We start from the raw sequence: 17,595 nt of genomic DNA, 5'->3' as shown, positions 1-17,595 counted from the left end.
ATGTAAAAATTTAAAGCCACAAGTATGAATAAACTACTTAAGACAAAGAGGAAATTCACTCAAACACAGAGAAAATTCAAATTTTTTTTGGGTTTATTTTGAACAATTTTCTTTTGAGTTTATTTTGATCAATTTTTTTTGAGTTTTCAAATTTCTCTCGATTCATTTATAAATCAAAAAAAATTCAAATTTGATCGGGTGCATTGCCTTGCAATTGCCTCAGACCTGCAGTGGCCTAGATAGAATGTAAAACCCAATAATTTATTTCCCATTATCCTCAAAACTTATCAGTAACCAAGCAATAGCCCAATTCAGACTACTTGAATTATCAAATTTTCCCTTTGATCATGGGTATCATTGACATGACATGCTCAAAAGTCACATTCTCTCCATCGAATTTGGGCCACAGGTAATTCTCCAAGTACTAACTCACCTCCAGAATCATCACCCTTTGCAGCGGCACAGGCTTCCGACCCTCATTGACCAGCAACTCCGTGTCGTAAATCTCTTTTACCAAATCCGGACTGAAAGGCTTCTTCAGCCTCTCTCCGCCTCCAGCTTTGGACCAATTCGCCAATGCAATCTTCATCAGACAAGCCCTCTGAATATTGATCAGCGTTATTGAGTTTGGCAAATTCGAACCAGTCTGCGACTCTGGTGGTGTCGCAGCATTTTCTGATCCCAATGGCTATGAATTTCCTCTCTGTATGATTAACCCTGAATCTCTAAAATCTTTAACGCTGGAACCATTGAAAACGGAGAGTCGTAACAGCCCCCTCCTTAAGTGAGGGTGATGATGGCGGCAGATCCGTCGATCTGCGAAGTTGATATAAAGGGAGAGGCACTGGCAGTAGTGGCAGCAATAGTGGAGGAGCCGGCAACTGCGGTGGAGGTGAAGTGATGAGATCGGGGAGAGAGGTGGGATTGATTTGAAAATTTTTCTATCGTATATATGAGTGTGGGGTTGAAGACATTAAATATAATAAAATAATATTGTGAATTTTTTACATTACAAAATAGAAAGAGAGATCGTAGATTAATTTTAATGTTTTTTATCTTTTACTTGTGTTCTAAGATACTTGTTAGCAAAATGATTTTTTAATGAAAAATTTGCTTGTCAGTGATTTCTTTAAAATTTAATTATAAAATTATGAAAAATTTGGAATATTACACGTCTATAGAGCATGCCATTGATTTGAAAATATTTTTTTACCTTTACATTAACAAGTAATTTCTTCATTTTTAGTTAGTGAAAAATAATATAATCTCAATAATTTTAATTTTAATTTTTTTTCAAATGAGAGTCACTGTTATAAACCTAGTCATATATTGTTTTTGTTCACACACTCAAATAATGTGAGAATAAAATTATTTTATTGTCAATATATCATTTGATCATTTTAATTATAAATATATATATATATATATATATTTACAATAAACAACTAAGAAAAATCATACAATATTTTTATTTAACATTATACAAACCAGCACCACCATCTCCTCCACCACCACCACCACCAACTCCTTCCATTCCCCCCCTCCCCTCTCAACCCTTGTTCCAAAATGTATCTGGTGAAACCACCTACTCCTTCCATTCCCCCCCCCTCAACCCTTGTTGTAAAATGTACTCGGTGCAATCGAGCATGAGTATTAACTGCGAGTGTCTCATGCAAGCATATACTGTGGATTATCACATTTGTAACTTGTACTTACGTTGAGTACATCCAAACCACCAAGGATCCTCTAGAATGTTTTTTTCTTAAAGTTTCTTAAAATGGTGTATTGTGTGGTTGAGATTTAATGTAAAAAAATTGATGTGACTTGTTATTAAATCTCAATCACACAATACACCACTCTAGAAAACTTTAAAAAAAAAATACCCTAGAGGATCCTTGCTCCATTCAAACAACATGACAAAATGGAAACAATTGTGATGAGGAGGGGTTGGGAGTTAGAATGGCCTCCATGGCTAGGGCTTGTTGGGTGGTGTGAGGGGAAGCAATGATGCATTGGGAAGGGTGGCAATGGCTATGGTGGGAGAAAGATTGGAGAGTCGCAAGGAAGGTGGGAGTATCGATGGTGGTAGCCAAGAAGGGTGAAAGAGAATACAAGGGGATGAGGGGAGGGGGAGAATTTTACCACGATCACCAACAGAATGCCAACATTGATGACAATGACCGACGATCATTGTAGAATAGGAAAACTAAAAGAGGAAAAAGAAGAGACAAGACATTATAGATAATACAGGATTGAAGGTACTTTTTGAATCTTCCATGTATATTATTATTTTTTTAAAAGATATCCATTAAAATGGTATTACTATTTATCCTACATGCCACTTTTCTGATATTTCTCTTTTTATTTTATTAAAATTAATTTTAATTTATTCATAAAAAATGATAAACCACCCAAAATAATCCATCCGTAAGGTGAGACAGGATAAATTATCCCACCCGAATTGAGGATGGAGGCATAAACGGAACATAAGACACCCTACAAAAACACTGCCATTATCATGGCTAGAGGCAATTGCTTGGACCTATGCCAACTGCACCCCTGCAAAACTTACTCTTTGGCTAGAACTGCAAGAAAGAAAAATAGTAACAATAATTGATAACAGAAATAACAAAAAATTATTATCATATAGCGAAATTGGGCATGTCGCAATTCTAATGAAAATCTGAAGTATTGAAGCTAAATCTATCCAAAATATTGTATACTACTGGGAGGTTATACGCAAGCATCAAATCTTCTTATGGATGTGCACAAATAATTTCATTTGCCTTCCTTGCAGAAATCCAACATCCAAACTAGGGCCAAGAACTGTATATATAACCATGAGGATGTGAACTTAAAAATATGTTAAAAATTGTCGACTATTTTACAAAGGAGCCACTATAATATGCATACAAAAGGAAGCATTTATCATATACACACAGCATTCATTGAAGATTAGGGGGAGGGGAAACAATCATCCTTCCAACACCCATAAGCTCGGCTGCAAATTCCTCATCATTCTTACCCAACATATCTTTCAAGCTACATTCTTCCATGCTCCTTCCCTTCAGCACCCAGTACCTGGGCTTGATCTTCCTCTCCAGTGAGTAACTGAAATACCTTGGATAGTCCACCACCTCCTTTAAAGGCTTTTCCATGGTGTTCACTAGGAATTCTAACTTTGGTCTCAAAACCTCTTCAATACTATAGCCTAGTAATGGTGAGAACCTACGGACCATAAACGCAACATCCCTCTGTGACAGCCCCGTCTTCATTAAGTATGTCATGCTGCCAAAACACATCGAATTAAGTTAAAACATACGAGAAAATTGACCACTGTTCAGTGGGAGCTTGATTGGTAAAATCAATACTAAAGCACACTCGCAGTCTTAGTTGCCACCAAACTCAATCTGGCAGGGCACCAGAAACTCATGGGTTATGGCCCAAAATTTGATTTTGAAAATTATTTAATTTGTTGCCATGAAACGGCAAACAGGAGAGCAGGTCATACAATTTTGTACACCTAACCGAGCCTTTGATAATTTGTTGATTTCATGCTCTGTTATCAGAATCTTACGATTCGCGATTCGATTCGCAATTTTTGCAAAATCGATACGAATCTATAGGTGAATCTATTTTGGAAGTGAATCTCTAGTGAATCGCACGATTCACAGTCGATTTACGTTACGATTCGATTCACTTTTTAAGATTCATGCAATTTTTAAAATTATTGTGTACGACATATTTTCGACTCTTTTTTTCTCCATCTTTTTAGTGAAAATGGCATAATACAAGTTTTAATAGCATTTAATACCAAAATAACCAACATATATACATGATTTATTGTTATTTTAGTGATCATGGAGTTTTTAATAGGATCCAATTAAATTCAATCAGACCCAACATATTTTTAACCTTTCTTCTGATTTTTTTTTCTTTTTAAAAAATCATAATATATCTTCTAAAGATGTTTAAGATTAAAATTACACTATAAATTATCTATTATTATTTTATTAAATTGAATATTACATGTGTGAGGTCCGTTATACTTTTTAAAATGTTTTAGGCTTTAAAATAAAAGATTCTAAATAATTCCTTCTTATTATTTGCTCACTGTTACTTAGAAAAGTATATATGCTTATTGTCCAAATATCAACATTGTTGTTAATTATTGTTATTTTGGAAATTGATAGTTTGTCTATTTAGTTACTATCTTTATTAAGAATGGCTGATAAGAAATATCTAAAAAAGAAAAAAGGCAAGATGGTGATATTACATCTTTATTAAGAATGGTTGATAAAAAATATCTAAAAAAGAAAAAAGGAAATATGGTGATTTTACATAGAAACCTTTGTTAACTTCTTACCTATTAAACTAAGTGATTATTATTCAAAATAACATTTTATTGATTTAAGTCTAAATATTTTATATTCATAAGATATATTTAACATCTAAATGTGTAGATAAATGTTCTTAAGTAAAAAAACAACGCCCACTTAGTACACATTAATGTGTGTTTGGGAGGGTAAAGATTGAGTCCACACCTAACCTTTGGCATAATACACAAAGTGGTGGGCCCAAGACTTGAACCCATAACCTCAAGGTTATTAGGTCAAGTCTTAATCATAGTTGTCAAGTCTTAAGATAAATGCTCTTAAGTAATTTAGAAAAAGTGACCGAATCTTTACGATTCACGATTCGATTCGATTCGCGATTCGGTACAAGACCATTTCGATTCATGATACGAATCCCGATTTGACAACTATGATTTCATGCATTACACAATCCTATGGTAAATGAAGTACAAATTAAACAGTTAGATTACTGACATCATGTACTTGTGAATTAAGAGCATTACCGAGGAAGCAGGGTTCTGTCAACATCACATACAAAAAGCTCTGGATATTTCCTGATAACCCGAGGAAGATGGCTCTTAGAGATACCAATAGTACTAAAGAAATCAAGTTTCTTATTGAGAGTTCTCTCAATGCTTGTAGCAAAGATTTCAGGACAGCGACCAAGTACGCTACCAATTGTTTCCTCATCAAGTCCCAAATCTTTCAAAAATGACACCACCTGTACATGACAATAGTAAGTTTCCAACTAAAAGACTCCAAAGAATCTGTCAATGCAGATAGCAAACACTATGTAATTGTAAACAATATCATAAAAAAAAATCGTGACATTCTTGGAAATATTTTGTCTGGGGGTACTGTTGGCAAAAGTACACGATTGGGTTCAAGCCTCCCAAGGAGCTTGAGAACCAGCTGCATCCCCCTCCCCACTCGCATTCTGCAAATAAATAAAATAAAACAAATATAGCTGCAAAAATACAAGTACTCAAGGCCACCTAAATTAGATGAATACAGCACCTAGGAAAACACCGGAAACCCGACACACTTAACCGAGTTTATGAACAACAAATTCTGCCTCTAAACTTTAGCTGGTCTGCATAACGTTAGAAGTTGTTAAAAGGTATAGCAATATCAAAACTCTCTCATAATGAGACTCACTTTGCAAATGACTTTGGGCTTTTGGATATAATTAGCTTTACATTTCTTGTGACTTGCCTAAGCCCTCAGTCATTCAAAATCTGTCCTGTCATGGGACCAGTGTACCAGAGAATTACTAGCTATGGCAATCACTTATTATCATAAATCAACACACAAAGTATTTAAACACCAAAATAGGACAGTAAAACTTCTCCAGAATCAAGAATCTTCTAAAGACTTTATCAGAAGAACCCAAGGACAAATGTTACACAAATGTGTTCAATTATCACCATTACTTCATTAACATTCTACAAAAGGACAAACATGTTACAACCCAAGAGAAAGAAAACTTGCATTGATATGCACCCACATCCCTTATGCATGCCGAAGAGTCATTGGAACACATTTCAGATTTTTCAAAATTACACAAATATGAAATAATTTATTCAGTTAATTACACGAAGCAACAAAGAATGAAAACCAAGGGGAACAAAATAGATGAAAGGAATGACATCATGAATCACAACTCCACGGGAAGTTCAAGATTAAGAAAAGAATGGACTACGAATTCTTGGTATCCATAATGCAAATAGAATCATGGTTCATGGCATAACAGCTTCTAAATTATGAGGAAATTTTTTTGCACATAAAAGCTAAGACATGTTTTAAAAAAAGAAGTCTCAATTACTGACCTGCAGAAATTCCTGAGGTTTCTGCAGTAACAGCTGAGGACTTGTGGCAATGACCTGACCTAATTTCTTGTTTCTAACACCTAATTCACCAAACTGTTGTACCATCAAGTTCAGCTTGCCAATTGAACAACCCAAAAGAAGAGGCCAGCTTTTGATTGCAAGATCAATACTAACTTTTGGTACCTGCATAAAAATTATGAATGCATCAAATGTAACATTTCTGGTATCAAGTAATTACAAGCCAATTTGTCTTGTTAGTAAAGTACGGAGAAAGAAGAGCTACACAATATCACAAGGGAAATTTATAATATGGCATATAGGAACAAATGATATTCCATACAGGTTCCAAGTAGTACTAGGAAAGCAAGAAGGAATTGAGCTGTGGAGGATTGCAAAGCACTCCCTCGCGTTTAATATCTCATAGTGTTATCGGATTGCAACCATGTGTTTTGTATGGTAAGTCTGCTCGGAAATTGATATGCCTACAGAGAAATGAATATAGAGCAAAAATTCCAGCTTCTCCACGATCATAGTCATGAAGAATGATGAAGACATTTGTCCAATAAAAGTAGAGCTAGAGTCCAGCTGATGAGAACTAAGATCCCTAGTAGATATTCTTCATCAAGGTTTGAAAGGCAAAATAATTCTGTCAATGGGGGAGGAGGATAAAGAGAAAGAGAAATCGGGGAGAGGGAGACAGGGTTGCCGAAATTGATGAGAGGGAGAGGAAGACAAGGTGGTGAGCTTGTAGAGGAAGGGGAGGTATGGTGGTGCTGGCATAATGGATTTGGGTTATGTCTAAGAGATCAGGGTTGGGAATTGGGGAATAACGATGTAGAGGGAGGGCTTGAGTGTGGTAAGAGGCATGGTAGGGGTGTGAGAAGTATTACTGGAATTAAAAGAGGAAAATATCAAGGTTAAAATTGTAAAAATATACACTCCATTAACCCTGTTAATCCAACAACATTGACAAGGGAGGTCAATGTCATTTCAAAAGCCATGGGGGAGGTCTCTGTAATTTGTAAAAAAGGTCAAGGGAAATAAGTCTAATTTACCCATAAATATATATATATCTATATTGATATTGATATATACGCTGAAATACTAACTATTTTTTTTTTTTTGCACTTTTGCATTACAAATACACTTATTTTACGATATCAAAATAGTAAGATATTATTTTCCACATCCTATATATTGGAAAAGAAGTGTGAACAAAGTGTCCTATACATCTATCAAAAAAAGGTTTATTTAAAAAGAAATTGAAGGTTTTAAGTTTTAAAGTTCCTAAAATAAAAAAAACTTGAAGGAGGAGGAATTAATAGGTATATATCCACAACATTCTTAGAAGGGTTCATGCTTCTTAGCCACAACATTGAACAAGTAACACATGTAATAGACACAAATCACAACCACTAAGGACAGCCAAACGATTTATTCAGACATAAATGAGAAGTGTATTGCCGGCAAAACTTGGCCAAGCATGGAATTATGACATATTAAAACTATTACCTTCTCCATATCAAAAAAAGAAAGGATTTCTTCATAGTTTTCTTGAATGCCTGTAGAAAGAATCCATGGATACTTCAGCAACATCCTGCCAAAATCTTTATTTCCTGCATCTACCTGAAAGACATGATGTGGACAAAAGCTGAAAATCATAAGCAGACAACATGTCAACAACACAAATCATAAATCCACAAAGAGTGAGTTCAATATGTGTTTGTGCACGTGAGACGTGTTTGTGTCTGTATATAAGATAACAAACAAGGAAAAGTTATTTATAGAATGTGTAATAGTTAGTTACTATGATAGTGCTATAATGCAGCAGCAATAAAAATCAACATGATAACAATACTTCCAAGATCAATAGATGTCACAAAGCAGAAAGGCTCCATAGCTTAGAAATTTATTGACTAACCATAACCCAACATCAAACAGTATCATACATTTCAAAAAAACAATTAGCTGACAGACTAAGCATTTAGGATGACCAACTCCACCATTTCTAACCCTAAGACAATCTGTCTTCTACATGTACTGAAGATCATGGAACTAATTGATCAGCATAATTTCAGCTCACCTAATTCTTAAACAATATGAAGCTATGAGCCAACTGGAAACAATGCCAAAATAGTCCTCATGTCCCAGATGCTCCCATGCATAGTCTAACAGCAGATAAAAGAATTCAATGTTACTTGCATCAATTCAATATTACCGAAATTGGTTTAGGCATATGCCCACAACATCATAAAGTCAAGCCATTTCATAAAATTTGGCAACTAATTTCCAATCTGCCCTCAAAAGGGGAAAACTGCATACACCATTTACATTGATCTACAGACTACATCTTGAAAAGTGCAGACATTGTAAGGAGTCAAGGTTGTAAAACGATGACATAGCTTGAGCAACCATGAAATGTACACCTCAAGTAATGATGTTTTGGAAGGGATATGTTCGTAGAGAAGAGTAATATATATCTTAACATATTCCAACACAGGCAAAACAAATATATGCCTTCATATTAAGAAACTAGTTAATTGCACTATGGCCTTATTAATCCTACATTATCTTAATTATTAATCCTTAATTATCTTAAGAATGAAACTGCATTTAAAGTAAAGGATACCTAGAAACAAGCTTCAGTGCAAATTTACATGTCCTTGTTACAATGTGTAACTACATATATATAAAAACATTTTGGTTATAGGGTGCAATCAACATAATAAAAAGGCTGCCATCTAGAATATATTGATACCTTCTGAAAAGCTTGTATCCTTGGTTTAATATCCTTCTCGATGTCGTAGAAAAAAATGGGTGGAAACAGTAGAAGAATATTTCTCATGCACCCTCTAGGCACTCCAATATCTTCAAGGAATTCCACCAATGGCTTCATATGAGATTCCAATGATAGCAAAAGAAGACGTGGAAATGATTCAATGAGGTATCGAAAAGAGGCATCTTGGGAGCCCAACACGTCCAAACCTCCACGCCTTGCTTCAATCTGCAACATAAAATTGAAAATACTGCTTTCGACATAACTAAATCAAGTAAACATCATGAAGTTCATCTTATAATGCATGAGTCATAATGAATAAATAAAAAGAACCTAAGACACTTGTATCTCAAAAGTATTGATTAGTTATAAAAATTTCAGGGAGACATACTAACCTTCTCAAAAAATGATAAGGTTTGTTGCACATCCTCATCAACAGAAATTGATAGGTACATCATCATTCGGCGAGCATTCTTTCCAATAAGCCCTTTATCGTCACTGCTAGAAAAGAACATTTCCTTCACATACTTAACCTATAAGCAAACGCTGAATAAGCAACACCTCTAGACAACTAAACTAAACGACAAAGCTTATTTGTTATAAAACCAGGCTCCGAACATTAAAAAAAAAAGTTCGGTGATAAGAATCGTGCAAAGCTATTTACTTAACTTTAGGCGTAGACTAAGTGTTGAAATTTAGGATTTATTTTAGCATTAATTTAGGGCATGAAATATGTAATTTTGTTATTTTTAGATGTTTTTGGGGTCATGAGGGGGAAAACGAATTAGGCCTTGTATAATGAGTACAAATTGAAGTATGAGGAAGAGCATTGATCTTGTTTTTGTTGTTGTTCTTCTATGTTTGATTCTCCCTACAATCTTGCTGCATGATCTGGTTAGATGTTCATCAGGATGATTACTCTGATCTATGAAATGCAGTGTTTTCATAAATGAAGCAATTTGTGAAAAAGTTTATGAATTATTTGAAGTTGTATGACCAATATTTATTAACTTGGTTAGTTATTTATTGTTTTGCTGGTGATATTGTGTGGAAATACACATCACACACATACTTTGTTAATCAAAGAATAGACATGTGTGGTAAAGTGGTTTGGAAATACTCTTAGATCCGATCAGACGCTCTTGATCTTTCAATTGCTACCTGGAAAAGGGATGAACACTCCGGTCGGGGGTGTCGGAATTAGCACTCCAACGGGCAAGTCAGTATCCTCTCCAATTTTACTTCTATCTCAAGTTATCTTGTAAATTCTCACATACCTCATTTAGTTGACATCCCTCCCTTTTTATATTACCTCTGGGCCCGAGAGTTGGGCCCACTCTTGATCTCGCATGTAGTTACCTAGTCGGCCTTCTAGTTGAGTGATGACTCCTATTCGGCTCCTTATATGGCCGATTCATTTATTCGGCTTCATGAGCCCTTGGTCAAGGCCGAAATGCTTTTGGCCTGATGTCGATCAAATGCCTTGGCCTCTTCTTAATTGATTTTATTCGGTCTCCACAACATGAAACACCCACACAATGTGGGCATATTTTTCATGTCTACATTTCACCTCATTTCATACACCTTTTCTCCTTCCCTTTCCAAATACCTCCCCAAATTCCCCAAACACAATTCCAGTTTTCTTTTGATAAGTATTCCAGTTTTAGCGAACAGACAATTGACAATTGTTTGAACTTTAAATTGTGCATCCTCAAGACAATGAAAATAATAGTAGTAGTAAGTAGTAAGTAGTAAGCAGTAGTACCTTGTGAATGAGGTTGGGAAGAGTCTGGGAAGAGAGATAGCGGGCCAAGTGAGTTGCGGAAGGCAGAGTCATGCCAAGGCTCTCAAGGAAAGGAAGCATCCCCTTATCGCCTTTCTCCATGCCCATGTAATACACCTTCTCTTTTAATGACAACAGACTTTTCTCCTCCTCCTCCTCCTCCTCCTCCTTTTCCTTTCCTATATTTTCATCATCATTCCTCCTTCTCCTCCTGGACCAGGAATTCCAGAGAGAGAGGTCATCCAAGTCGCGTACGCTCTCAACAAGCATGGCCAAATATTTGGGAGATCGCATTGCAATGTGGATCGAGTCCTCCTTGGAAGCCCCAAACTCTTGAAGAATTTCGGAAACTGCTTCTCTCGCATCTCCATCTTCTCCATCTTCTTCATCTTTGAGGGTAGAAGAAGAGCAGCTTTTGTGAGCGCCGTCATCGTCATCGTCCTCGTCGGGTGATTGGTCGTCGTCGTCGTGGTGTTGTGGGAGAGAGAAGGCTCGCACAGGGCGTGGCTGTTGGGGATATCGATTATTAATAATATTATTATTATGAGGAGGAGGAGGAGGAGGAGGAGGGTAGTAGAGTTTTGGGCGGCGAAATGAAAGGTTTAAACAGAAGATGAGCCTCCGATTATTGTTGGAGTGGGAAGGTGTTGGTGGTGTTTTTGGTGAGCAGGAGGTAGTAATTGTCAAATTCCTTGGGTTATAAAGGATTTTTGTAGTCATTTTCGCAACCATCATCTCTCTATCACTACAAAACTACTAACAACTACCAAAAAACCCTACCATCCTCCTTTTCCTCACTCGTCAACAGAGGTTTTGGTTTCCTCAAGGAGACTGACAGAAGCTGAAGAAGATACCTACTATGCGGCTGCTACTACTACCACTCACGACTACTGAAATGATCTTCAATTCATTATTTGTCACCTTATAAAACTTCCAACAATGAAAGAGATGAATTTGGTAAACAGATAACCAAATCCCACATGCGTGTGAGGTTTTAAAAAAAGTTTAATCATTTTGTTTGATACGAAATTTGAGACTTATAATATTTTTTTATTTGTAAATGTTCTACCATGCTAGCAGAAAAAATTAATTACTCATTAATAAAAAAATTATAGCATTAATATTTAGAAAAAATTATTTATAAGTCCTATTAGGAGACTTATGCTACATATGCTCCTACTAAAAAATTTATATTCCCATAAGTCATAGGAAATTGAATGTTAGTATAAATCATATCTACATAAACGTAACGTAACGTGATACCTACATAAACGTAACATGACACCTGTACGAGCACGAAATATTCTTCCCGTATAATCCTATTGATCAAGTCTGCGCTCCTTCGTATGTCGTCGCTTTACTCCTTGAAAACACAAACGTGAGTTAGCCGGCGGATGTGTGCCGGATACCTCTCCGATACCTAAGTCAGCAAAATAGACAAATAGACAAATAGACAAAAAGTTCTGTGTGTTTGGGAATCAAAATTGTGTTACCTCTCCATAGGTGATGTTGTGAACTTTTATAGGTTCCACGTGGCACAATCTTACTAGGACTCTTACTCCTCCATGTAGAGTCCTCCTAGGAGTCTTACTCCCGAAAGATAATGCTTATCCTTCAACACTAGGGCTGAGCAAGGAATCCGTGAAATCCGTAATCCGATCCAGTCCAGTCCAATCCGATAGGTTTGGATTGGTTTTTTAAATCCGCAGTTCGGTTCCGGATTGAAGAATTAAAAATCCGTAATCCACGGATTGGTTCCGGATTGAACCTCACGGTTCCGGATTAGAACCGATCCGGACCGTATACAAATAGTCTATATTTTTGTTATACATTCTCCCCCATAGTATCTTCTCTTATTCTATATAAAATCTAAACTCAAACCTAAAACCGTATAATATCTTCTTTTATTACTTTTGTTTGTTAGTTTTTAGTTTTAATTTGTAATGGTCTTGTTATCCCAGATAGGCAACCCAAGAAGGGGGTGAATTAGGTTATTAAAAATTTCACAATATTAAAAATAACACAATATTCAGAATTTTAATAAATAAAAAAAAACAGAATAATAATTATCAATATAAAAGTAGAAAAGATAGAGAGAGAAAATCAAACACTGCGATTTATAGTGGTTCGGCACGCTAGGCCTACGTCCACTCCCCAAGGAACCTCCTTGAGAATTTCTTTACTATCAATTGAATAAATACACCACCAAGCTTGTGGATTTGGCACAGGACTTACTCTTATCTATTGAGCCTCACTCAACAATAAATGCCTTACCCTTACAAAATCTCTCACAAAAATAAGGAATAAGAATAAGTGGTAATTGAACCCACTTTTACAATAATTCTCTCACAAAGAGTAGATATGAAAGTGTAAGAACAAAAGTTAGACTTAGATCTGAAAGTGCAAGAGAAGAATACAATTTGGAGCTCATAGAAAATTTTCTCTTCAAGTTCTTGATTTTTCTCCACATCCAACACTTCTATTTATACACAAAAATATACCCGTTGGACGCTCCTTGCTGACGTCATGGCTTACATAAGCACGCTCCTGACGTCATGGCTTACATAAGCACGCTCCTAATGTCATGACTTATACAAGCACACTCTTGATGTCATCGCTTACATAAGCACACTCCTTGATTTTGAATAGTCAGCAAAAGATAAAAAATAAGACTGATTTTTTCTTTTTGTTATTTCAAACATGGAGCCACCATTTTTGTAGACAATTTAATACAAAGTTCACAACTTTCAAACAAACAAATAATTTTCTCCATCTAGTTTATAAAATATATATATATATACATATATATATAACTCCATCTTTTTCTTCTTGTTTGATTATAATATGATATAATCAATGTAATGTAAAAAATTTAATAGCGCACGTGATGTATTCTATTTATATTATATGCAATATATATATATATAATGTTATATATGTTCTGATCAAATATTTGCATACACAGAAAAATCTCTTTAAATAATATTTATGATGGATCTGAAAATATATGCCCTCTTTAAAATATTGTATATGTTGTAGAGATTTTAAACTAAATATATTCTACCACTCCATATTAATTTTATCAAAAGAAGACAACTCATTAATATCATATTTGTCAAGATAATACAATCAATCATTTTAATCAATTTTAATTTTGTCAAAAAGTGAATAGTGATCAGCCTAAATTTTCAAAAAGTGAATAGTAAAGTTTTCAAAAATATTTTTATTTTAATTTTTAACAAATATATATATTTTTAAAAAGATAATATTTTGTGTCAAATAATATGTATATTAAAAAAATCCAAATTGTTACAAATAATATTTTAGACATCATCAAAATTAAATAATATGATTAACAGGTCTAAATCCTTATGGTGAAACCAGTTTTCTTATAGTTGTTTAAATTCTAGAACAGTATGTCACTATTATAGAAAAACATGTTGCTATTGTGAAACTGATATAGCGCTATGTTTATATTTTTATGAAATTAAAGTGTTATATATATATATATATATTTTTTTTTTTTTTTGTTATTTAATTATGTGAATCCGTGGTCCTAAACCGATCCAATCCGTATTTAAATGGATTGGTTCGGATTGGTTCCATGATTTAAACGGATTGGATTGGTTCCAATTTTTCAAGAACCGTAGATAACGGATTGGTCCTGGTTTTACCCCAATCCGGTCCAATCTGGACCATGCTCACCCCTATTCAACACCCTCCTCACTGCTTAAACCAAGTGAAATAGTTTTACCATGGTCGGACTCCAATATGACCGAGGTAAGCATGGCTATGCTAAGCCGCAGACTAGACTGAGCTAGCTTTAGCTCGGCTCTTCCATTCACTACTCTTACCCCGGTTTCTACCGGTGCTAACCATGGCATGTCTCGACCGGGATAACCAATACCGTGGTCCTGACCGGGATAACTTCATGTGTGACAACCGAGCTTACCGTAAGCCCTTTGGGACTGGAGTAACTTCAAGCCTTTTTTTGACCGGAGTAATTTCAAGCCTCTTTTGGACCGGAGTAACTTCATGGCCTTTTTACTCAGCCCTTCGTACTGTGGCCCATAACGGCCCATTACCCAGCTCGGCCCAATTTTCATATAAATTACCCTCTCAATTGTCCCTTAATTCCATCTACACAGCATGATAGGGATTATCTGTTACCAACAGAGCTAAAAAGTTTCAGCCTTCCAACCGAGCTATAAAACTTTAGTTGCACAATCGAGCCAAACACTTGAGCCTTTCTATCCGAACTAAATTTACACCAGGCTCTACCTGTCTGGTCATAACGTCTCTTCAATCATAGCCACTGAATCGTTTCCCATTCCCATGACACGTGGCCCACTCTGATTGGCCCAATGCAGCTGTCACGCCGTCTTCGTACTCTGTGCTTTTTGAACAGTCCCGCTCTTTTTTTTTTGTCCTTTCTTCTACGCAAAACACACTCTTCATTTTGAATCTATCAACCTACTATTCATTTCTTTCATTCTCTCTCTCTGGGCTTCTATTTCTTCTCGACCCTGAACTTTGCTGAGTTCGTGTTCTTCACTACCGTTGCTTCCATCTTCGATTTCTTCCTATTGTCCTGGTAAGTTTACTCAAATCTGCCTTATTTTTGTTGTTTTTCACATTTGCTTTTATAATACATGTATTTTGTGTGTTTTTTCAAAACACATACCTTTCTTTCGTTGAAGAGCCATGTAATAGAACCTCCAATTTTCCATGAATAAACTGAAAAACATTGATTTTGATCCAAAATCACAGTATAACAGAACTAACACCGTACCAGTAGTTTCAACAAGTAAAACATCTTTTGATTTAATTTTGCCGAGCTAACAAACCGTACTAAGTCTGCGTAATAGTGTGCTTGATAGTCTCGACCACGGCTGAGCTATAACCTGGGACTAGACCAGCCTTCGTAGTTCAGACCGAACTAAGAGCACTGCCCCTAAAGGCTCAACCGGACTAACAAAACCCATGCACAAACCAAGATAACAAACCCCTTGCACAAACCGAGATACCAAATCCCTTTTACAAACCGAGCTAGGACTATATTTATCTTGCCTTTATTTCTTTTAGCACGGTTCCATGATCTGTGCTTAACGCTTTTCTTTTCACTTTGCTGACTTTAGGTTGCCCAGGCCCTCCTTTGAGCGCTTAACCAAGCTACTCAACGCCTTTTTCCGACCGAGCTAACACCAGTTTAATTTATTCATAACTTAATAGAGAATGGGTAAATATAGGTTTCTAGTAGACACACCTGGTGGCTTGGCGGAATTCCGAAGGGAGTATAACATTCCTGATGATGTCCATCTCACCTTAGCCAAACAAAATATCATACCATGGGGAAACCAAGGTTTTGTACCTTTTACCCTCCTGTCCATTATAGAAATCGGACTAAGATTCCCTGTACAGCCTTTACTTTGTGAATTCCTTAGGCAAACTAGGATATGCCCCACCCAACTCTCCACAAATTCATACAGCATAATAAATGGTATAGCCGAGCTAAATCGCCGAGCTGGCATTAACCTCGGCTTAGCCGAACTCTTCCATCAATATTCCCTAAGATCAAAAGAAGATGGCTGCGTCTATTATCTAAGAATACGCCGCCGCCGAGAGAAAATAATAAAGGACACACCGGACAAAGACTTAAATGATGACGATTTTTTCTGGGTATATGGGAATTTTGAAGACCACCAAGCCCAGATCCCAGGCCGCAATATAAACTGGAAGAAAGGAACCCTCGGTATAACTACCTCGGCTTCTTTGCATGCCTCATTTTATTTCGGTTTCTTGTTCCTGAACCGAACTGACAGTTGTCTTCTTTATGCAGATTCAGCCCACCTCAAGTCACTGTACGGCTACCCCAATCTAAACATACTTCGCGCCGCACTACGATATCCTAAAAAAAGTTGGGCCAAGCTACTGAATTTTGAACCGACGTACAGATACAGCAGTCGACGAAAAGCCAGAGTAACAGACTTCTTGCTAGAGGCATCTCCTGAACCGGATCCAACCTTGCCTGAAATCAACTCGGCCCGAATTACTGCCGAAGAAGAGATGGCAAAGAGGAACAGAGTAAGGGCCCTCATAACCGAAACAAACCGAGTCGAGGTACCACCACCCATCCAAACTCAGGAAACCGTGGTGGCCCTTCCAGCTCAACAACCCTCCTCATCTCGCCCAAGCAAGCGTGCCCGGACTACCCAAACCGAGCAACGCCTTGTTGATGAAGATGAAACCATTCTTCCACCAAGCCCTCCACCAAGCCCGCAACTGGAGCTTTCCGACCGAGCTGGCTCCTCCAAGTGGGCTCCCAAAATCACTTTCCAGAACCGAGCTATTCAGGACACCGCCTCAGTGGTTGCTGAAAAAGATCACCTAATGGCATTCAATCTTGCCAAGAGTGTTTGCCTACCAGCAGACATGGAGCATCACAAAAATTTGACCGAGCTAAAGGCCATCCGTTCGGCCACCAAATCCATGGTGCTTGTAAGTAGCTTCCTTTGCTGATTTTTCTAATTTTGCACTACTTTTTGCTCAGTTTTACTACAAGTTACTTCCCATTCTTTTCCAGGCCTTGCAAAAGAACCACATTGCTCACAAGCGTGTATTGGAGCTTCGAAAAATCGCAAGGCAAGCCATGGCCGAAGTAATCGAGAAAAATACCGAGCTGGAAGAGGCCAGGAAGGAGATAGCCGAGCTAAAAACTGAGAACGGTCGCCTGACCGGTCTTGTTAGCTCGGCTGAAGCTGAAAAACAAAAGGCTGCAATCAAGTTGAAAGACAAGTATTTGCGCCAGCTTGCAAAGCTTGAGAAGAAGGAGGACACCGAGATCACCAGGCT

The 17,595-nt window shown here is 36.7% G+C and overlaps 1 protein-coding gene across 1 annotated transcript; it reads right to left on the bottom strand.

Annotated features, from left to right (window-relative positions):
- Positions 1–2,765: 2,765 nt before the first annotated feature.
- Positions 2,766–11,768, bottom strand: LOC114290773 (Mitochondrial transcription termination factor family protein). Its single transcript, XM_028234746.2, has 7 exons — positions 10,726–11,768; positions 9,356–9,493; positions 8,943–9,188; positions 7,697–7,810; positions 6,185–6,367; positions 4,859–5,076; positions 2,766–3,288 (listed from the first exon to the last, which is right to left on the bottom strand). The coding sequence occupies exons 1-7, from the start codon at positions 11,476–11,478 to the stop codon at positions 2,946–2,948; spliced, it is 1,995 nt and encodes a 664-aa protein (XP_028090547.2). The 5' UTR covers positions 11,479–11,768; the 3' UTR covers positions 2,766–2,945.
- Positions 11,769–17,595: the final 5,827 nt, after the last annotated feature.

This window comes from Camellia sinensis, chromosome 15 (genome assembly GCF_055761805.1).
Source record: "Camellia sinensis isolate YWXY chromosome 15, ASM5576180v1, whole genome shotgun sequence".
Taxonomy (NCBI): Eukaryota; Viridiplantae; Streptophyta; class Magnoliopsida; order Ericales; family Theaceae; genus Camellia; species Camellia sinensis.
This window is presented reverse-complemented; position numbering and strand designations above follow the sequence as displayed.